A 23,765-nucleotide genomic window follows, 5' to 3' on the forward strand; every position below is an offset into this window, starting at 1 on the left:
CCTCACAAATGCACCTGGAGGAAAGCTTTTATTGCCCTCTACGTCATTATAGATACAGTGAGTGTAAATGCTGCAGGCGCTTATCTGCAAACTTGTTGCTGTGTTTTGTCGCAAAGTGAGCAAGCACTTTACCCCAATATATCTACTTCTGATTTTTCCACAGAAATGAAGATGTAGAGTTCAAAGTCCAATGTCTGAGAATTTTTCCTCTATCGTGAAAACACTTTATCAAAGCTTGAGATTTAAGTTTTTGCTCAACTTAAAAGGTATCTCTAAACAAGATGATGTTTGTGATCATTACGATAGTTTTCTTCCTTTAAAAATACAATGTGCAGGTTTTCAGTATGTGTCACAGGGCTGGTGCAAAGCCTGCTAGATTTTTTCCATTTATGTACTTGTGCACCCTTAGAATTGCTTTTATGGTTGTCTAACTTCTTCATCCAAAAATGTTCCGTTAACTTTTAAAAATTGTGTTTAATTGACTTAAAGCACACATCACTTCAGAATATTTAAGTCCTGATTTGGTGGATACGTGAGAGTTGCAATAAATCATTGAAAGTGAAAATTAACAAATACCTGTGAATTTACAGCACAGGAATGCTCCTAATTAATCCTTAAGTGCAACAACAGAATGCATCTGTTCTTTACATGTCAAAAGCCCTGTTATACCTCTAAATATCTGTGTGCATATCTACTTTTAACACGAGTACCTTCCTCATTTTGCAATCACAGAAGCATAGAATACCAGGTTGGAAGGCACCACAAGGATCATCAGGTCCAACCTTTCTTGGCAAAAATGCGGTCTAGACAAGATGGCCCAGTACCCTGTCCAGCAATATGGACTTTGGATTAAAATGCAAGGTATTTAACGTAACTGCTATTGCCCACCTCAGTTCAATACTCAGAAAAATTAGGAAAACCAGACTGATACCAAAACACTAGCAGTAAAGCAAAACAAGCCCTATGTATTAATGTCAGAAAATTATTTGGGGATTTTTTTTGTTGTTGTTATATCTAACACTGAGAGCAGGGAAGTCTATATGGATAAGCACATAGCAAAGCCAATTGAAGATGAATTTGTAAAACTTTACTAAATCAGCATTTATGCTTTCTTTCCTTGGTGCTTAGTTGAAGCCCACATCCTGTAGATGAAGAAGAGTATGATGAGATAGTACATGGAGCTCTTGAGAAGAAGGATGATGTACACTAAATATGCTGTCCTGTGCATTAAGTGATCTGTAAGAAACGTAAAACAGAAGTCTTGTTTAGGGTCAATATTGTACAACCTCCTAAAAGACAGTTAGGACTGTGTAGTCTGTTTACTGCTGCAATTACATTGATTCCAGTGGACAGTGTAAACACATAGAAAGTGCCACTGTCCTTTGAGAAGGTTTGCACTTCCAAAAAGTTCTAGACCAAGTGGATTTCTTAGCAGTAGACTGCGTCTCAATGCTGCTGGTCTATTATTCCCTGCAAATGCAAGAACATAATTCTAGCGCTTCCAGCACTGATTACTGGTAGCACCAGGTTTGCTTGATTCCTTTTGTGTTGGATTTTTTGAACTTAATTGCTCGTGGTTTTGCCTAAATCCCCATTCAAGCTAAAAGAAAATTTCTTTGCCCAAAGTGCTGGGCAATTGCTAGGCGGCTGGAGCATCAGCTGCAGTGTCAAGCCTTAACTGCTTTGGGTATTTAAAAAAGTGGCTAGTAATATAGTAGCCTGAACATCATCTGTAGCATCCTAGAAAAGCTCCTAATAAAGCTACCTATTAAAGGTAGGAGAGACTCTTATAATCCTCAACAGAAGTTAATTCAGAGTAGCACTGAAGCATTTTTGAGTTGCAGACCCCAGACTTTAAAGATCTTCTGTAAGGTATTTAGAAAGATCATTTTAATGATGTTCTGATGTATTATAGCAATATCTAACTCATGCAAAAATGTGCATTGCTTTCCCACATTTTAATACGTTTTGATTACCTCCGTTAAAAACAGTGCTGTTTCCAGGATATGTGCTGCAGTCCTCTTCCTGAGTAGTCTTTGTAGGATCTAATGGAAAGTTTAAATGCCCTAATTAGGCTTTTTTTTTTAATTTTAGTAAGCATGGATTGAGAAATAAGGAAAAAATAAAGCAATACAGCAACAGTGAAATGGGAAGTTAGTATTAAACAACAAAAAAAGATGTTTGAGATCTGTCTGCAGGGATGATGTTTGCAGGTCAGATTCATTTGCAGAGAGAATTTGAAGGGGAAAAATGCTTATAGAGAAGTGACTGGGTATCGGTTGCTCTGAGTGGGAGGTTTGCCTTTGCCCTTTCAGGAATGTGTCCATTAGGCTGTTCCTTGGCAGCATCTCTTTTATTTGGAGTTGAAGTCAATTTGACCACCTGATCTTGTCACTGGAGTCTGTTTGCCTTTACAATGTGCTGTTACTGGAAATACAGAATAATTTACATTGGAAGGGACCTTAATTAGTCTGTTACCCTGTTTCCCCAAAAATAAGACCTAGCATGATTTTTCAGGATGTAAGGAACGTTTAACAAAGAACGGTTGTTTTTCCATAACTGAGGACCTGGCGCCTGACCCCAGCAGAGGGGAAGGACCGAGAGACATTGGACTATGAATCCTTAATGTAAAACACAGTCTCTTCCCGGAATATATACTGACACCTGTATGCATACTGATACCTGTATTTACAAGTTAATTTAGGGGAAAGGACCGAGAGACATCGGACTATGAATTCTTAATGTAAAACAGTCTCTTCCTGGAAATATATGCTGATACCTGTATATACCTGTATTTACAAGTAAATTTAGGGGGAAGTGTAGCCAAAGTACCAGGAATCTATGTTGATAAGGGGAAGGGTATTTTATGTGTCGGGGTAGTCTGTAAACCCTGAAGTACTCAACCAATGGGGAACAGGTGAGGGAAATTGCGGCTGGGATTTTGGCAGGATATAAGCGGGGGCTTTTTGCCCTATTATGTATGCCTACCTTTAGGTAGAACACCCGGTGTTGCAATATCGTCATTAAAAAAATTGCTTTGCTGAGAGATCCTACCTGAGCCTATTGTATTTGCAGAAGAATTGTTTCCTACAAGGATTTTTGAGGATGCTCGAAATATAAGCCCTGCTCCAAAAATAATACCTTGTTACAGTTCATTAACAAAGTCAGTTTAAATGGTTTCCAGGCAGCTGTATATGTAAAAAAGTAATAAGTTTTGGAGCAAAAATGAATGTAAGACCCTGTCTTATTTTGGGGGAAACAGGGTACTTCATGGTTGCGCAACACTAAATAATAGTCTTGAGGAGAGTATGATCTAAGGTTTCCCTATTGGGAACTTGCTATTTTGGTGGTGGTTTGTTCTCTAAAATAAACCCTCTTTGTGCTTGAAGCAGTAAATTTGTGTTTGTTCTTCGTTATGGTGTTTGTATGCATCAATACATTGGCTTAAAGACATCCATATTGCCTCCCTAAATACATCCTCCATCTAAATAAACTTAAAGCACTTTTGTCAGAATATATTTTGAAGGTTGAAATTTATGGCCATGCTCTCTCACTCATTTGAGTTAGGTTAATTGATAATAAGTGGGACAGAAGTAGGTACTGAGAAAAGATTAATCTAAACCAGTATAGGTTGCTTTTCTTAAAGATATTACCATGATTCAAACAATTTGCATGGATTATAGTTTTTGGGGGGGGGGGGGGTGGGTGGTTTTTTGTTTGGTTGGTTTTTAATTGCATTGTCTTTCAGATTTTTCTTTGCATAATCTGTCTTTCCACAATTAAATGAGATATCTCATTTTCACGCATGGTTACCACCTCACTATTGCTGGACTATGAGTAAGTAGTATATTTAAACTTTGCTCTACATACCCAGTAACCTTGTTTTTAACTCCTTACTTGTTTATAGCTGTAACTAATGTCAGGGGGTGTCGGAGGCACTTACACCTTAAAGCCATGGCTAACAGAAACATCATCCTGTTCTCAAAAACTTCTGTAGACTGGAAAGTACCTGCCACGGCTCAGTGCAGACCTTTTGGAGCTATGCACCTGATGAGGCTGAAGAACTGCTCTTTTTCTCTTACAATGGGACATTCACTTGGGGAGCACTGGGTTGCTTTTCCTGGGAAAACTTTGGTAGTTTCCCCAGATGTGTATTTTAGCTATTGTTGTGCCAAGGAGCAGATGCTTCCAGGAACAGTAATAGAAAGCATTATTTCTGTCATTTTATTGCAAAGAAAAACTAATGTCTATAATAATACGTAGAATTGAATTTTTTCAAATGTAGTATGTATTATACCTTTTGTTGGCAGTGAACGTTGTTGGGTTTCATGCTCGTATGTGCAGTAGTAGTTCTTGTTTTCGTTCTCCGCTGGTACAGTTAACCAGCTGCCAATTGAGTATTCCTCCTCTTTTGCAGGCTTCCAGGCATCTCCTTTTCCCACGTTGTCTGTTATCTCTTTTTCTCCATCGGTCCATGTCACCCGAATAATTTCTGGGTAGAATTTCTCAATAAGGCAAACATATGTTATCAGATTTTCATGTTTCTTCTTCAGGATTTCAGACTTTACCGGAGCAGAGCTTCCTTTGTCTGGATTGGTTATTGGAGGAAAAAAATTAACAAAATAGAAAGTTGGAAGATCAGTAGTGTACAGCTAACAAATACGCAGCCACAAAATACAAATTCTGAAGAGCAACAACCTAAATGTCTTATTAACAAATGTTTTAGCTCACTAATTTGTAATGAAATACTTGTGATGGGAATAGAAATGTCTGATGTATGAAAGGAATTTTAGGTAGTGGGATGGATGAATTACAGGTGTTTCCATCCTTGAAGTAAAAATAAGTTTTGGGCTGAGCTAAATGAACCTAGCATTCAAACACACTTTATATTACATCTTATTTCAATGGACCCAAATGGCAAGTTTTAATTTTCAGTCAAAACCAGTAACAATACTATTTAGAATAACCGTGAATGGAAAATATTACTTCTAACCTTATTTTTAAATGTGTTATTTTATAGAGAACTAAAATGAATAAAGACTTTCATGAGTATGATAAATAAAGTCAAACTAAAAAGCAGATGACAAGACTCAATTCAAATATTCTAAACTCATTCTTGTTCAGGCAATATAGAGTCTTCCAGAGTCTGGGTAAAGTTTGATCTAGGTTTTGATATTGTGCCATGTGCATGAAGAAACATTGTTTAAGTCCTAAATTGTTTAGTGAGCACTGACATCTAGACTGCTTTGTTCATGCTTCATGTCAAGCAGCACATCTAATAGAGGAAGACTAGAGCAGACTAGATCTCCTCTTTACTACTATAATATTGGGCAGATTTAAAAGTATCTCATAAAAGATTTATTGAGGATTTTATCTGAAAAATGAATTTAAGTCTCTTTATTTAAAACTCTACAAACCTACTCAAAAGTGTTTGAAAAGTTAGTTTTGAGAAGTCTTAAGAAACTGAAATATTGTTGAAGATTATTAATAATCTCCTTTGAAATTGAGTTAGAAAACTTCAGGTAATTACGTGAGAAGCTGTATGCCATAGCCTTTTAAGCAGTACTGCTGTCAGAAAGTGTATTTGTCTGCACAAGTCTTTGACAATTATTGAATAATAGTAATAGTTTCTGAAAGAGCTTTGTTCATTTATTTGATAAGAAGAATTTAATGTTGCTTTATAATGTTTACGCAAAAACAGCTCTGTGAAAATTTTGTTTATAGAATGTTAAAGGTAGGTCACCTACGTTTCAAATGTTTGCAGTTTTATGTCCCCAGTATAAGTCCCCACTGCTAATTAATGAATATCTGCTAGATCTAATTAATTTTTAAAACTGACATTAATTTTGTGATTTTTTTTTAAAGGCAGCAAAAATCATTGTTGCCATTTTTTGAAGACATTCTATGTATTTGCCAGGTTAAGATCTTGATGAAGACAGGAAAATGGAATCACAAAATGCTCTGGATCCTAAAGGTTGGCAATGCTGTTCCTTTAACACTAGATTTGTTTAAATGTTTGAATTAACACACCTGAAAAGGAAAATCCAAAACTAAGCTAAAGCAGAAGAACATGTTATATCTAGATAACGTTGCTATTTTCAAGTAACATGACTATCCATACCAGGGTTGTCGTGGGTGATGCGCTTTGTAAAACATGCTCAGTATGAACGTATGTTAATATATTTTAAATAAGTAGTGAGTTGTTTACACAGGCCAGCTGTAGGTAGTCTCCAGCTCATTTGGCTGTCTGGAATAAACCTTATATTATTAGGAAGAGTCAAAATCATCCAGATTTTGTCCATACAGAGAAGACTTTTTGACATTATAAAAGTGGATAGTAGCATTAAGAATCTGCTTTAGTGGTCATGGGCAATTGTTTTTGTCTATGCTTAACTACAAGTGAAGGCTAGGTACAGTTTTCAAAATTGACTTTTGTTGTGTAGAAGGTACTGCTTAAGATTTTTCTTTTTGAGGCAGCAAAGAGAATTTAGGTGTTCATCTCCTTACACTACTCTTTCTCTTTAGATTCCTGTGTGAATCTCTGCCACTGAATTTGAGCGGCTAGATGCACAGGGTTTAAAATGTGATCTGGCTGCGTGGTGCAGGTGTCATGCATTGTGAGAAAACACATTAAATATGTATTTTTGTCAGAAGGCTTCTACATTTCTTTAAATGATCTGGCTATTCTAGAGCAATCTTCTACGTTGCATACCACCTAAAACAACTTAGTGATTTATGTTTAAAAACAAGGATGACTGAAGCATAAGACTGTCTACTTCAAAAAGATAACTCTTATATTATGAATTTCCTTCGTTTTGGAGATTTGTCATTGAAATGAAGATGTGGACTGAGTTCTGTTGTACCAGCAATAAAACTGCTAACAATTTTATGGTTCTCTAACATTAATTTAGGGATTATTTTTATCTTCTTTTTTCAAAGCTTAGTAAGTTACCCTGAGTAATTTCAGTAGGCTAAAATTTAATTGCCTAGTTTGATGTTAGTCTTCTGGATTATCAAATCTAACTATAGAGGCAGAGAAAGATACTTCCAGCTGCTAGTTCATCCCACTCATTTTAGAGACTTCTATGAAGACAGAATAATTTCCACCTCCAGAATTTCCAATATTTTTTCATAGATGCTTAGACTAAATGAAACACCTAAATCATATCACAATAATGAGGAAACATTGTCTGAATAACTGCAGCCGTGTGCATGCATGGGAGAGTCCCTTGTACACACAAAGGTAAATGTATGACAGCAGAGAGCAGAACAAATTAAGTTTTACATATACACATGTGTATATATATTTGTGTCTGAATATATATCTCTCTCTCTCTCCATAAACTGAATGGAAGAAAGGATGAAAAATTGCGCAATTGGCTGTAGATTTTGATGTATTTTCAGACTGATCTGTAAAGTCATTGAAGTCAACAAGATGGTTTACATTGGCTTTTCTGAGCAAATGACCTTATCCTTTCTGAAAATTTTAGTCATGAACTTCCACTCCACTGTCTTTTTTGTTTTAATTACACTTTCACAAATTTTGCTGTTTGTTTTGTTAAACAGTTTTCTAGGGCAGGTTTTAAGAGGCATATGGGTCTTTTTAAAATAGTATATAAACATGTACAAATATCTCTTAAGCTAAAATCTGTCTTTTCTCTCTTCTAATGATGCAGCGAGCCTGCAAAACATTGTGCAAACAACATTTGGGAGTTAGGCTCATAATGAATGAGCTATTAATGAATTTGGGTTCAAAATACATGTTTTTACAGATGAACTGTCAAAAGTTTTCTTAATGAAACTCCTCTACAGTTTCTTCATGTCTATAAATAAGATTTATAAATAAGGCCAATGTGTTCTTAAGCCGAAATTTTAATTCTTATTACTTGGATGATCACACAAAATGGCCTAATTTTGTCTGATATTCAAAGCTTCTCAGTTCGCCGTCAAGCCAGGGGGAGCTGAGCCGACTCAGCACTCTGGGCTTGTAAACGGCATTCTTGTTCAGGTATTATTACTGATAATAGCCTAGTATAGTCCTGACCTACTGAGCCGCCCCAGATACCTTAAAGAGCTGTCAACATGCACTCTAAAGCTTTCCCTTTACAAAACTTAGAAAAACAAGTCTTTGAAAACACTTACTGGAGACAATGAGTTTTGTGCCAGAACCAAATATCTTCTCAAACACCCACTGATGCATTCCATTACAGAAACTGCTTGGGACATTTTGGCCAGACAAGGACCAGATTTAACAGCCATCAGATGAACAAAAAGAGTCTATTATTTTGCCTACATGGAAGTAGAAAATTTGAATTCAATCTCAGCTAATGCTGCTATTCCCAAAGAGCCTTCAGTGGTATGTACTTTAAAATCCGTTTCAAGCTAATCTTTGCCATCACTTGTTTAAAAAAATGTCAAAACAAACCAGAAGTGTTGTTGTCTGGGGAATTCATTTAGCTACCATATTTTGTCTAGATTTTTTTCTAGAAATTTTTTTTTTTTTTCCAGGATGCTGAGTGGTTTTGCTCACACGATTTAAAAATACACGTGTGCTAGACCACTGTTTAAGTGAATTAATGAAAGGCAGTCCTGAACAGCCACGGATCCTCTCAAGCCTAGTGGAGGGGCATTTACTCATTTCGAGCCTAATCCTCTGCATGTTGAGGTTACTGTAATCTGCTTAAAGGGATGTGAGATCGGGACTGTTCACCCTCAACTCCTGCCGTAGGTACCTACACATCACTACTGCAGGTAGTCAGTACCAAAAGGCAACATCACACGTGCATCTGTGTGCGGTAGAGAAGCACCAACTTCCATCATTCCTGTGCACATCTTTCCCCAGGGAAAGCCATGTGCACCTCACGTGAAATCCTGCTGGCACTGAAACCAATGGCAACATTTGTGAAGGTCCAGGATTTCTCCCCACATTTTAATCTTCTAATTATTTATTGTCTGCCTGCAGCTAACCAGTTCTGTGGTGCATATGAGAGAGTTCAGTTCCTCTTGCCTGGAATAAATCAGCTTTGTTAGGACAAATCCATGGGGAAACACCTTCCCCTTGACCAAGCAGAGAGATGCTGAGCTTCAGCCATGGTTTAGGGAATCTGTTTGCCCTCACAATGTTTTCCTATGTAGCACCTCTATTCCCCCTGCTCTGAGGCCAAGGGGTGATCTACACCTGCGTTTCTGAGTTACTCTGACCCAGCTGCTCTGGGCAGTAAGCTTTGCACAAGGGAATGACCTGATTGTAGCCCTGAGTATCCAAAAGAGGCTATATTTCAGCAATTTATGGTTTACGTGAATCCTGTAGTTTACCCTGACCTCTCTTATACAAGTATTTGGATGCTAAAGAAATGAATTCTGCTACTGCAAATTCCACATCACTTTTCTGCATTACACTTTAAGACGAGTATTTTAATCTGTGTTATAATTTTAAAATAGCATATCACATTCCCTTTGCTCTAGATTTTGGACTGTCAGAATAAGGCATATTTTCTTAGATACTAAAAAACTTACCAGAAACAATAAGCTTTGTGCCAGTTCCGAAGATTTTGTAATCATCACTGTACACAAGTGCTTTGCAAAAACCCACTTAGTCTCAGTGGTTTTAAAATCTCTTTTCGTGTCCCAGCCTAGCCCTATTTTCTTATTAGAAATACACCTGTTTCTTTTGACGGTCTGATTTCTAGAGTTAGAACTTTCCTTACAAAATGGTGTATGGGTGAACCTGTGTTTGCTCATTCAACAGGTTTCACTTACATTAGTCTTTCAGGTTTAAATAACTAAGCTTGCATGTACACAAAACCTAAAGATTTAGAATACTGACAAAATGGAGGGTGGAGCTCTAATTTAACAGTAGCCGTTCAAAATCATGGAAATATTTAACAGATCCTGCACACCTGAGATTTGTAATTTTCTAGACTGACTCTCCTTCAGCATCCCCTGATGTTTCTATGGAAAAAGTGAGGAACAGGGAAGGTTGTCACCTTGACAACATGGGAAATAATGCATTTATATATATGTGCATGTACATTTATGTAGGAATATATAGCCTACAAGAAGAACCTATGCTATTACCAATTCAAGCTGATCTTTTTGGGCCATGGCGTTAGGATAACAAAGACCATTATGGAACAGGGGAATGTTCACACTGAAACCTGCTTGTCAATATTGCCTTAAAAGAATTGGATACTGAATTCATCTTAATGCCCGTTAAATCCTTGGTATTTTAAAGCTGTTAGCAGATGTTGTTCCTATTAATATTAGTAATGGTAAGAAGCTTTCACTCCACAGATTTCTTTTGAATGGCCACGTATTCTCTTATTTATGTCTTACAGCTTCGTCCTTCTGCCCTAACATACATTTGAACTTTCACGCCTACTGGGTTTTGATTCAGGGCTTCATGTTTTTCCCCATTTAAAAAAAAATACTAACGCAAACTAATGTATACATTAATCTTCATATTTTTGATTTGAAAGGGCAGAAAGTCAGTTTAATCGAACTTCAGGTAAAGTATAAATAAATTTAAATATAATCTATCCTTAGGCAACATATATCTTATGATATGCAATTACAAAAAATAATTGTAGTTTTTGTACTCTGAACTTCAGTGCATTTGATAGCAACAAGGTAGATACTTCAGTAATATTTAGGAGAGATCATCTAAAGGCATCAGATATTGCTGCCATCATTTCTGCTTTGAAATTATTTCCTAGAAATGTTAGTAGATCATTCTTTTTATCACTTCAAAATAATTTAGCAATATGCTTGTGAGTTGCCAGGGAGACTCAGCTGCAGCTGTAGCAGAAGAGATGGCAGAGGTACACCAGCCCTGTGCTGGCTGAGCAAGCGACACTCCTCCTGCGCTGAAGGAAAAAACCCTGGATTTGCAGAGGCTGGTTCTCTCTTGGCTTCCCAGCTATGACCTTGTGAGTGCCTAAATTGCCTGGAAAGATACTTACAGAAGAATCCTGCATTGCCAGTTTCTGTTGGATTAATATTTCTGTTCTGCTATGAGCTTCTAAAAACTCATCTATTCCACTAAATGCAAATGTCAAACCAGTCTCTCAAATCCCAGCCCTTCTGTTACCTGCATTATTTTAAGTCTTGAGCAACTTTCTTTTGTTCAGAACTAATTAAAAGAGACCAACAAGAACAAAACCAAGTTCATTACAAGTTGATGGGAGTTTAGCTATTTATATATCTGGCTCTTTCAGTATAGATCTGAAAAAGATTCTGCTCACATTCAAACCTGTATGATTCAGTTGAATTAACGTCACTTATCCCAAGTCCTGGTTTTCTCCATTTCTTTTTGTTAGGAGTAACTTATTTAGCTAATGTTGGATAGTCACCTCTGAAAAGATGAGCTATGATGAAATGCCTAATCTTAAGCAAGAGGTAAGTACAGTCCTTTTATTCTATTAATTGGTCAGAAGCCTTGGCCCACATAATGACAAAATCCTACAGAAGCAGAATGATGATTGAAAATCATTGATTTTTAACCTGTAGATACCAAAAGCATGGCAACTACCTGATTAAAAAGGGTAAGGATTTTCACTAAAAACAACACACTTATCCTGACACATGTATTTCTATAGAATTCTAGTTATGATTTACTTAGTCTTTCTGACATAAATAATTTTTTAAAAATATTTGCTTGACAGATGTTTATGTATTTAACCAGGCTTTAAGCATTTGGTAGCTATAGTTCTTCTGCCTTGTATTGGTGTAGTTGTTTACTCCAGGACTATAGCATTTAAAGCACATTTAATGGGAAAAAAAGATTTTTGTCCTCCACTTTCCATTAAAACAAATGACTCTGCAGGAAAGGCAAAAAAACTGATTGCTTCTTCATATATGTGTTATTAAGTAATAAGAAGAGCATTTGGAGGTACTATTAATAGTTTAGTTCTACTTCCAAAGTGCTGTGTACATGACAAAAATAATTAGGAACAAGTTATTTCACTTTTGCTAGCTTAATTTAAAAAAGAATTTTGGAAATGGCTGTTGCATATTGCTCTGTATCTGTGCTGAGAAGAGGTTTTCTTTATGACTAATTCACAGCTGCTTGATTCCGTGCTTATTCCTTCAGTACACATGGAGGAAAGAACAAGGGCTCTGGAAAACACTACAGGCTGTTTTCCACCACATTTTCCAGGTGGAATATGATCAAAAGTAACTCCTTTTAGGAAAAAAAAAAAAAAGTAAGCTCCTTTACAGAATTTTTTCTGATCCCAAACCACTGCATTACAAGTACAAGGCTCACTGTAGGAATGTCAAGTTGGGGAGGGGAATTCTGCACAAGGATGGTGCCCATTGAGGCTCTGAGTGGGCTGAATGCCCTCTGGGACACCGTAACACTCATCTATATGACAACCCCAAGTTCCTACAGCTTATTGCATGGAAAAGAGCATGTAACTTACCTGACACAATGAGTTTTGTACCAGAGCCAAATACCTTGTTGTAATAGCCAGTCACAGTGAATAAAGTCTTTACAATAACAGTGCGGCTCTGTTATCTTTATATGGGTAAACAGTATTCTTTAAACAAAATCAGATTTGCTGTATAATCAATTTTTAGGCCGTTGAAGGGTAAAAAAGGAGCAGTTGTCTAAATTTTAAAAAAAGTGGAGTTTTTTGACGACACGTGTTGTTAAATGGGCAGGATTCATCCAAACTAATTTTAGTCTTCTCTATGCTTAGACGGGTGGTGCAGACTGAGCACCTTGGCTCTGACTCTGCTTTCTGGAAAGAGGCAGCACCAGCAGTAGTGAGTAATTTGCTCCTTATACACCCCATAAACCCAGACCTATAATTGGCGAACATTATGCTGAGATCTGAGCAGCGCAAACCCTCCAACCAATTTTTTTGTTGTCAGGAACATGAAGCAAAACCCTCATGGATTGGAACTGAACCTCCCACTAATCAGATACACTATTGTCAGACGGTCAAAATTAGGTAACCTGCTTTTATCTCAAGAGCTTAATTGAGCCAAATCACAGGCAAGTATCAAAGCACTTGAAGTTTACTTGCAGCAAAATAATTTTGACAAGTATGTCAAAACATTTTAAGTTTGGCATTCTTCCTTAATAATAGTAACAACTGATAATAAGCAGTTTCTGCAAAATCTAGGAAGAGAGAGTAGCGTTTCAACTATGCATATCTTCAGACAGTTCTGGGCATATCTCAGATAACCTCTTTCATTTGGTATAGTCAGACATAGTCTTGAAGGAAAATATTTTGCTTTTCAAAGAATTTGAGTAACCCAAAGGTTTGACACTTTTCTTTCAGAATGAGTTAGAAATATCACAAAGGCTGAATATGCACATTTAAAGACAAAACCATCTTTCAGTTCTCTGAATGCTATCTTTGCCATCATTAATCTTTAAAAATAAAATAATAATGGGGTTAGTTATACATCAGTACTGCAATAGCATAGGAAAGTGCTGTTTAGGAGGAAAATTCTGTGAAGCATTCAGTAGGTTTAAAATTAGTGGGAGATAAAACAGCGGAGCACTTCATGTAGTCAGTATCTAACGGTGTTGGAAAATATTTCAGAAGTAGTTAAGTTTTACATTTTGTACTTACTTGAAACAATAAGCTTAGTTCCACTTCCAAATATTTTGGTAGCAGCATTCCACAGTCTTACAATGCTTAGCAATATCTCCTGCACTGCACTTTTCTTGCACAAGCTACAGAAAAAGTCTCTCTGATTTAAAGGTTGCTGATAAGTCTGGCCCATTGTAATAGCTGGATTTTCGACATTGACTTAAGTGCCATTTTTAGAAATACTTTGATGAGCAGTGAGTAAAAAGTTCAGGATTTTGAACAGAACAGTGCTTTCTGAGAAGAAAACAGTGTTGTGCTTATTTTATAGCTATGTTCTAATCTTTTTTAGCTCTAGGATTTTTCTAACAGAAATCTGTTGCCTCTAATCTACCGGGTTCTCTCTGAAATAACCTCTTTTTCCTATTTTAAGAAAAAATGTGGTTACATTATGATTCCCAAAGGAAATTAAGAAAGTTTAGTAGTTATTTGTTGACTTAAATATACAGGTAAACAATCCTTTTTTTCCTAAGTGTCCTATCTTGTGAATTACTTACTGTGTGAAAGTACCTTAACTGAAGATTCATCAAACTCATATTTTGAAGCCCATATTTTAAATGCAAGGTCCATATTCTAAACAAAAATTACTGATGCCCATAACTAAGTTCATGGCTTTGGTAAGTGGTTGTGCCATCATCTCTTTGGCAAAAGCAGCTGCCTCTACACAGGCACAGTTTAATTGCAAATTGCAGCAGGAACATTTTGGGTCTGAGGCATGGACAACATTTTAAATTTTTCTGGAACTCTCCTCTGCTTTTTATGATTTGGCTTACAGTCAGCTTGGTAAGATCATGTGTTTTCTGAGCAACTAACTGTAGGCATTGCTATCTGCTTTATACTAAAGCCAGCATTAATCCTACTGATTGCATAGCTTCACCACAACTAAGGATAATACAAATGAAAAAGTAAACCAATTGCTTTCAGTAGGGCCAGGAACTAGAAATGTATTACATTCAAGGCAATTTTCCTTCTCAGTCAACTAAGACTGAATCACCTCTATCAATAAGAAACTTTTGCATTTCTTACCTTTCTGAGACTCAGCTTTCAAGAAGTTCAGTTTTCTTTCCCAGCACAGGAATGAATCCATCCCAATATTTAATTTTTTACCTCTGCTTATTTTTCCTTTCCCATGTCCTAGTAATTGATCTAGAGGCGATCTCTCTGCTCACGAGATCAATATATTTATTGCGCATCACTTCACCCAAGTGGGGTACCACACACAGTTCACAGATGAAACAAGATTTACCTGGCAGAAATTAGTTTTCCTACAGTCTTTCATACTTAATTATCTGAGAACCTGAATGACTTTGTGAAAATGAGACCAATGATAATAGTACTTACTAGAGACAATTAGCTTAGTTCCCGTGCCAAAGTATTTGATCCAGGCTCTCCACACCATGTTTTGGCTTTGCAATAAGCTAGCATGCTCTCTTGCTATGCCATTGCTGAAGAAAATCCAATTTTTTTGCCAGTCAGCCCTGGGAGACTGAGTGAAGTCCTGACCCTTGGCTGCTGGGAGGATGTCAGGAATTTCAGACTCTCACCCGGTTGTTCAGCTGATATCTAACGTCCTTCAGAGCAAATCTCTTTCCTAAATTGTTGCAGATTCACTAGATAATGCCTCCACTTAACGGCTAAGAATTAGGAGAAGGATTCTCTTCAATTTTAGACACACAAACAGGTGCACAGGGTTGTGGATGTTAAAAATCACATACCTTCAGGTGATGATCTTGCTCTTTCCCAAAGAGGTACACCTGTCGCGCCTGCAATGAAGCGACATCAAGTACTACTGCCATGGAGTTCATTTTCAGTTGCCTTAATACAATTCAGCAGAGGGGAAGAAGGAACAGCCAGCACCATAAGCATTGCAAAGGTGTCCGTGAGCTGCAGGTTGCATTTTCTGCCCCCAGTACGTGGTTATTGTCAGCCCATCTCCTGGAACCACTCCAGGCTCTCCAATAGCAGCTTGCTGGCAGCTTTTTGTACACCAGCTGGTGGGAGAAGGAGGATTTTCCTTTGCGCACGGGTTTCTCGTAAAACAGCCCAAGATAACATCAGAGGAGTCACCACTGCTGTCAATCAAACAGCCTACGTTCCTAGTTTGCCTTTTAAAAGAAAGCGAATTTGAGTGCTTCTGGGATCTCATGTGGCATATCAACTGAAAAAAAGAGTTAAGAGATTACAACTGTGGCTAGAGGGAGGAACCAGGCTGAGGGTGAGGGTTCTTCAGCTGAGGTAGGTGTAACAGAAGCAGTCATCTACTCTGAAGGCTCCTGCACAATAACACTCTAATCGCAAAACAAAGCAATGGCAGGAGTGGTATAGAGTGGTATATATATATATAACGATGCTGACCGCTCCTTTCCCTGCCATGTCCTTGGACACGCAGCAAAGGAGACCACCACCCTCTCACCTACCACTGCTGGGACTGTTGGATTAAGGTCACGACAGTTCATAGCTGACAATTTTTATTAGAAGCAACAAAGTGAAACACTGCATATTGCAGACAGCTTGTCTAACTCCCCTGTATGATCTGGGCCTGCAAGTATGAGGAAGAAAAAACTGATGTATAGCCATTTGGAGACCTAATACATATTTGAAATTGTCGTGCCACTTGTTTGTCCAATCAGACTAATATTCTTTAATGAGTTAAACTTCAATGATCCAAACCAGGAGAGTATCAGGGCACCACAGGAAAGGAAAATATTAAGGAGAGGCTTGATGGTAGAGAAAAACCTCTGTGGATTCATTTCTTAGGCATGAGGGTCAGCACGTACCTTGAGGCAGTAGCTAGGAGGGAAAGGAAAAAGGAAAGGAGGAGGAAAGGAGAAAGAGACTCTCCTCTGCATGGAGCTTTGCTTTGTGAACAGACCATGGATGGCTGTTGTGAAGCTCGGGAAGTGCTGATCCCTACTGTGAGACATCCAGAGTGTGCTAGAAGTAATAAAACCACTGGAGATGGGTCTCTCAATGGTCCACATCAATTTTACTATCATAAAATGGGCATAGTGGTGCCACGTGCTCTGGCAAGTCCAAGGTCTGCTTCAGGAATCTTTCTGACACCATGACAGGACCCCAAGGGAAGGGTCTCTGAGAAAAACAGCAATGCTGACTGCACATAGAAGGCAGAAAACAATAAAACATAAAAATTAGTCACTGAACTAAGAGGAAAGTCTTCAGAAAACTGCCATGAGATCCTATGAGTAAAGACAGCATGTGAGATTATAGATTTCTGGCTGAGAGTTGTGCATCACACCACTGACTAGCCCTGAAAATACCAACAGGATTCAGTGAAATCAGTGGGCACTTCCATGCTTAATTTCATTTTGTCTTTAATACTTCCAAGACCTGAGGCTACTGGTATATATTGTTTATTTGCACCTAGCCTGATCTTCTTTCTAAAGTCCCATAGCTCATTATACGTGATGGTCCAGCATTTCAGGTAACTGATTACACCCTTCATCAAAAAAGAAAAGCTGATGAGAAGGCACATTCTTGGCTAAAGGCAGAAGCAAAAATTATTCCTTTAAGGTTCTTCTGTGAAATGCTTGCTGTGCCCGGGGCCATATACTAACTCACGACAAATTTGAAATAAGTCCATCAAACTTGATAGTTTCAGCAAATCTCCTTCCTTCCAAAAAAACTTCTTTATATTTTTTTGCCTTAACATGAAATGAAAGAAAAGGATGGTTATAAGCAGCACATCATCAGCTGTGGTAGGTAAGAGACTGTAAATTTCTGCTTTGAATTGGCCCATGTGGGATTTTGTGGTATCCAAATTAGGTAAACAATATTTCCAGGGACTAGCAGTTGCTTACACATAGAGCTATAGTGGGGAACATGGAGAGCTTTTTCTTAGATATGCTAGGTGGTGGCAGGCATATTGTTCCCACCACCAAGGTGGTTTCTTCAGCATTTTATCTTTCTTTTATTGCCTTCTCTTTCCTAGGGGAGAACAGTGGCTGGACTAGCAGGTCAGTGTAATGTTTGCTAAACTGAAGGGCCACCAGAATTCTGCCATGGCTGTGCAAACAGCATGGAAAGAGCAAGTGAGTTTCCAGTATTTATGTGCTAATTCTTATGACACTGAGGACTTCCTTTGTCCTTAAAATAGCAGACGTGCGTTTGAACACCAGAATCCTATTGACAACCCAGAGTTTGAAAAGGACAGATGTGCAGGGTTAGCTGCTCTTTTTGGGTAGCAGAAAAAAGGTTTTGTCTTTCTGCAGCTGGTACCAGATGGAGTGAGAAGATCAGGGGAGTGGCACGGTTACAGCCCTGTGGTTCAGACAGAGAGGGAGAGTTTTCTTTTTGCCTTGATAATCTTTGAATTTATATCACAGTGAGTATCCCAGTAGGCACAGTAGTAAGTTGCAGCATCATCTGGAATGACATCTTTTATTGTAAGAACACACTGGTTCTGGCCAGAAGTCTTTTCAACCATGTACCTGTTTCTTTGAAAGCCAGTATCAACAACAGTTCTCCCTCCTGAAAAGAGCAGTAGCCTCTCTGGGGCTTTGCCTTCCTTCTGTCGATACCAGTATATGATGCTGTCATAAAAATTTCCCCCTAACGCTTGAGTTTCGCATATCATCCGTGCACTTTTTTTGGACTTAGTAACAGATATAGGGCTCTGTATGGGAATTTCTTGTGCAACTCCACCTAGGAAAGAGAAAAGGAGAAATGATGTCATTAGCTGGAATTCAGGGATTGGGCAAGACGCCTGTCAGCACAGCCGTGGGTGCCTGTAAAGAAAGGTAAGACAAGACAGAAGGACTTACAAGACCAAGCAGCTGTGGCCAGAAGCGCTGCCAGCAGCAGCATGTTTGCGTGAAACACTCTGCTGCTGTTGAGAGTCAGAGGAGAGAGAAAGGGACGCCAGACAGGGACAGCACTGTGTGGGAGGAGGATGAGACTCTTTCGAGCGGTCCTCAGCGATGGGTCTTCTGTGCACACACAGATTGGGCGATTTGCAGAAAACTCACTCTGGAATGGCAATGGCTAAAATTGGTGAGAGGTTTAGTCCAGTGTGCTTTTCAGATAAATATGAGAAACCTGGGTAAATCCTATGGTGGTCCTTGAAAACTCCAGCCAGAGGCACCGAGAAAGGGTTGCAAGCGGCAGCAGCTCCAGCTGCGTATTGCGCGGTGAAGGTTTCAGCCCGGAGATCCCCCCGGGTGGGCGGTGAGTACGTGCTGTCACCCGGAGAGGTGAGGAGAGTTGCACAGTGCCCATGCAGGGAGGAGGCATTCCCCCATCCCGTCAGCGACCTCCTTTTGCTGCTTCAGCTGAGTCCCCTGGCTGTGGCATGCCAAAGTGCCCGGGGTACCCCTGTGCTGGTGCTGCCCTCCACCAAAGCACTGGAGGCACCAGCCTGCAGCAACCAGGGCAGCTGCACCGCGGGGATGTGACTGCGCTTTGGTTTCAAGCGTGGGAGGAAATGAATGGCTGCAGGATTTCAGTTTCAAAGCTCTGATGAGATGCAAACACTTCTTGGCAAAGGAAGACTGGAAAACAAGCGCGAGTTTGGTGAGAGCTGCTGTCTGCAGCCATCGCAGGGGGAGATCTCGATGAGCGGGGCTGGTGCTGCAAAGTGCTCCCCTGTGCCTGGGCTGCCGCTCACTGGGCAGGAGGGAGAGGAGCTGCTTCAGCCTCCCTCCTGCTGGCAGCTGGCCACATGCAGCAAGCACGTTGTGCTGACCAGCCTGGAGAGGTGTCCGAGGGCGCAGGGCTCCAGGCAGATGCAGGCAAGGAGTACAGTGTGGAGGAAGTGGAAACAATCCCTCCTCTCCCAGTAAATAACCATTGGAAACTGTTATTTTTCTCTAATGCCACCTTGAGGGTGATGAGAAAGGAAATGTCTTAAGGACCAGAAGACACAACAAAGTGACTAGGTGGTGAGCGACAACAAAGTGGCGAGGAAGAGAGGAACATGAGACAGACTTTGAGGTGAAGGGAGAGAGGTGCAAGGAAAAGGTCACTCATCCCAGCAGCATCCCATGACAGTCTCCTGCATGAACACCTAGAGTTAATCAGAGTGAAAACTGTGTTGGCAGCTGTATCCTGAGGACCTGAAATCAAGCCCCTGTTGTCAAAAACTAACAGGACATGTATGAAACAGTAGCAGTAAGTTTCTGTTCTTCTGATCACACAGCAGATGCCTATCAGGCACCTGATCCCAGATGAAGCATAGAGCAATACAGTAGTCTCACACAATTAAATGTCTGAAATACAGACACTGTCTAGGCTTTGTACGGTAGCTTTCTAACACAGTCTCCCAGTAGGAATAATTACAGATCAAACTCGATGGTGTCTATGCCTAGGGGACACATGCAGTGGCCAAAGTCCTCTTCCGCAGTATCCCTTTCCAGCTTCAAATAATCACCAAATAGACTTGACACTGAAGAAATGGCCAACATGCACTTTGCAGAGAGCTTCATTATCTATAATTATCTAAATAGATTCCCCTTTGTAAATCCATGCTGACGACCACTGATCAATTTCTTCAGTAGGAGATTAAGTACTCAAGCTCAGATGAAGAATGGAATGCATTGAGGAGGGAAAATTACACTCTCGGGTTGCTTGAAAAATACCCATGAACATGGGGTTGTGATACCATTGCCAGAAAGGTGCCTTAGAGGTATCGGCGTTACAAGCCGTAATCACCATCATAAACACTAAGACTGAAGAGACCAGACAGGAGTCTCAGCAGCATCTCCATCATGACCTGGGTCTGGAGTCTCTGAGGCCAGATCTCCAGTGCAAATATCCTCCTGCTATGCTCCCTCCCGGCCACTGCTTCACTTTTGCTAGCTCAAGCTGTATTTGGGGAAGTGTCTATATTTTTCAAAGATGATCTGTGTCGGTCTCTAAATTCAGCTGTGCTTACCAACACCCCCAGGAGTGCTCCTTTTCCCCAGCACAGCACATGGTGCCAGCTGAGTTGTAGCACACTGCAGTGCTTTGCGTTTCTCTTTGTGCATTGTTTCTACTCACACACTCAGCACAAACCTGTTGGGAGGTTTCAGAGGCAGGAAGGTGCACTGGTGGTTCTCTGTGTTTGACGGAAAGCTGCCGCTCAGGGTACAGGCAGCTTTCTGTACAGGCTGCCTGTGGTCTGCTAGTTCTGTGTACCTCCCAGTAGGCACAGTAGTAGGTACCTTCATCGTTGGAGTTTATGTCATTGACGGAGAAAGAGCAGAGATTGCTACCTTTCTTCGCAGAAGAATACTTTCTCGTATAGGAATCATCATCATAAGTGGCTTGACCTGATCCGATATACAGAATCCGTTCGGGAGCTTTGGAGGGTATATGTCGGTACCAATGTATAATGGCAGACTGGAAATCAGATATGCCCTCGACTGTACAGTCAATCCGCACAGTTCTAGTTTGCTTTCTGGTGATGGAGGCTTGACTCTGCTTCAGAAGCACTTGAGCTTCTCCATCTAGAAAGAAGAAGAGAAAACACAAGAAACAGTCTCAGCCTGCTGTTCATCCTCACGTGTAAATAGGGGGTGCCTCCTGCCGCTGCCCCGCAGTGGGGTGACAAGGGGGACCTACGAGACCAGGCTGCAGCCAGGGCCAGGAGCGGGAGCAGCAGCATCTCGAGGGCTCTCGCTGGCGTCTGCCTCTGGGAGGAAGGCAGGGCTGGAGGGCTGGGGCTGAGCAAAGGAAACCACTCCCTTGGGCATCATCTGGAGAGGTTCCCTGGCAGCAGGTGGGTGGCGTTGAGATAAAGCAGCCTGACTGAACCCTGCTAACTTGATTATAGCTTTTACACACATGGCACAGACTCCCCTACTCTCCCTCTCTCTCTCTCATACACACAAACTAATTGAACTCACTTGAAGTAATTCTGTAGTCTGAAGCAAATTTTGTGACTGCTTTTAGACTAGTTGAAGGCTGGTAAACAATTCCTGGGTCAGACACTTTTCCTCAAGTCCACTTCTACCTAGAGAAGTGGACACTCCACCAGTAGGGAAGTGCTCAATGGCTATACTGCCTCTGCACCTCTGAGCAGTGCTTGGTGTCATGGTCCGTTCCATGATGGACTCGTGATGGTTCGTTTAACTTGATTTCGAGGCACAAAATTAAGGCAACCAAAATGCCAAGGGGTTATAATTCAATCAAGCAGTGTTACTTTATTATTTTGCCCGTAAAGGGGCACATGATCGAGAGAGTATAGAAAAAGAAAGGAAAAGAAAAGGGGGAAAAAAGGTTGGCTAACACCACGAGTCTCAAAGGCGTCCCTGTGGTCTCATGTCCCGCGAGAAGAGTCCTGCCGGTCCTCCGTCGTGATCTTTTGGTGGAGAGATCTCAACAATGTCCAGTCGGGAATCGTCTTTTATGCTTCTTCACCCTGCCTCGCTCCCATGGATTGAGGCCAGTCTCCGCCTTTGTTTTGCAGTCCAGGCTTAACCATGCAGGCCTGAAGAGTCCCCGCTTCGCTTGCCAGAACCCGTCTGCGCCTGCGTCGCCTCTGTTCAGGGGTCTCTTACTGGTCCGTTGGGTGACCTCAAGACCTTTGGCAAGCCTCTGCGCATGCCCTTCTTCGTTGGCCTTAGTAGCAGGGAGGAGGTGGGGGCAAGTTTGGTTGAGGCAACAGGTGAAAATCCATCTTCTGGACAGCAGCTACTGTCCCCACGTTGGAGAGACCGTACAACACAATTCCTTTTAGGAGGTGGGTGCAAGTTTGGCTGAGGCAGCAGATGTAATCCATACAGCAGCCATTGTTACCTGTAGCCCCTGGGTTGGAGAGACCTGCACAACGCAATTCTTTTCCTCAGGCCTCTCTCCAAGTCATTGTCCAATTCTTTCTATCAGGCCATCTGTTCTCCAAGTCCCTGATGGCGATGTTCAGGCAAATACTGTTCTTCGGACTGACTCTTACACTTGGGCATTGTCACAGTCCATTCGGTGATGGACTCGTGATGGTTCGTTTACCTTGATCTCCAGGCGCAAAATTAAGGCAACCAAAATGCCAAGGGGTTATAATTCAATCAAGCAGTGTTGCTTTATTAATTTGCCTGTAAAGCGGCACGCGATAGAAAGAGAGTAGAGGAAAAGGGAAAGGTAAAAAAAAAAGGCGGAAATGAGGCTGGGTTTACCACCGAACAAGCTCCAAAGGCGTCCCTCTGGTCTCAGGTCCCGTGACGGGAGTCCTGCCGGTCCTCCGTCGTGGTTCAGGGTCCTCCGGTGGGGAGATCTCCATGATGTCCTGTCAGGAGTTGTCTTTTATGCTTCTTCACCCCCCCCTCACTCCCGTAGATCGAGGCCAATCTCTGCCTTTGTTTTGCAATCCAGGCTTAACTGCGCAGGCCCAAAGAGGCCCCGCTTCGCTTGCCAGGGCCCGTCTGCGCCTGCGTCGCCTCAGTTCAGGGGTCTCTTACCGGTCCGTTGGGTGACCTCAAGACCCTTGGCGAGCCCCTGCGCATGCTCTTCTTGGTTGGCCTTTGTTACAGGGAGGAGGTGGGGGGCAAGTCTGGCTCAAACACCAGGTGCAAATCCATCTTCTGGACAGCAGTTATTGTCCCCGGGTCGGAGAGACCTGCACAACACAATTCCTTGCTTCAGGCCTCTCTCCAAATCGTTGTCCAGTTCTTTCTCTCAGTCCATACTGTACTCCAAGTCCCTAATGGCGATGTTCAGGCAGAAACTGTTCTTCGGACCGACTCTCACAGGCATCATCTGGAGAGGTTCCCCGGCAGCAGGTGGGTGGCGTTGAGATAAAGCAGCCTGACTGAACCTGCTGACTGTTAACTTGATTACAGCTTTTACATACATGGCACAGACTCCCCTTCTCTCCCTCTCTCTCCTCCACACAAACAAATTTACTTTAACTCACTTAAAGTCATTTTGTAGTCTGAAGCAAATTTTATGACTGTTTTTAGACTACTTGAAGGCTGGTAAACAGTGCCTGGGTCAGACGCTTTTTGTCAGGTCGACTGCCAATAAAAGGAGAAAAGAGTAAGAACATGGAGCTTCATGAACTTCTCAAATTACTGCCCGTGACACGGGCTGAATACCAAAGGCCTGGGAGACACACAGCAGACATTGGGCAGCTCAGAAGTAGTATTGCTCGTAACTGCTTCTCGTAACAGGTAAGGTAAGATGCATCTCTACATGTTGAGTATGACACAGAGAAACACAAACACTTTATAG

At 40.8% G+C, this 23,765-nt stretch overlaps 1 protein-coding gene across 1 annotated transcript; it reads right to left on the reverse strand.

The window, feature by feature from the left end:
- Window positions 1–77: 77 nt before the first annotated feature.
- On the reverse strand, window positions 78–18,428 carry LOC135984702 (immunoglobulin kappa light chain-like). The gene is made up of 6 exons (XM_065627125.1): window positions 18,386–18,428; window positions 17,952–18,266; window positions 12,423–12,476; window positions 4,298–4,588; window positions 1,977–2,045; window positions 78–1,236 (listed from the first exon to the last, which is right to left on the reverse strand). The coding sequence occupies exons 1-6, from the start codon at window positions 18,426–18,428 to the stop codon at window positions 1,103–1,105; spliced, it is 906 nt and encodes a 301-aa protein (XP_065483197.1). The 3' UTR covers window positions 78–1,102.
- Window positions 18,429–23,765: the final 5,337 nt, after the last annotated feature.

This window comes from Caloenas nicobarica, chromosome 2, assembly GCF_036013445.1.
Source record: "Caloenas nicobarica isolate bCalNic1 chromosome 2, bCalNic1.hap1, whole genome shotgun sequence".
Taxonomy (NCBI): Eukaryota; Metazoa; Chordata; class Aves; order Columbiformes; family Columbidae; genus Caloenas; species Caloenas nicobarica.

What these genes read in the sequence shown, in the direction of transcription:
- LOC135984702 (XM_065627125.1), bottom strand. Translation starts at nt 18,428, where the DNA reads ATGCTGCTGCTGGCAGCGCTTCTGGCCACAGCTGCTTGGTCTT. An exon ending in GGCCACAGCTGCTTGGTCTT is followed by an intron (nt 18,267 to 18,385) that starts GTAAGTCCTTCT and finishes TCTCTTTCCTAG; the next exon opens with GTGGAGTTGCACAAGAAATT. An exon ending in CTACTGTGCCTACTGGGATA is followed by an intron (nt 12,477 to 17,951) that starts CTCACTGTGATA and finishes CTTTATTCACTG; the next exon opens with TGACTGGCTATTACAACAAG.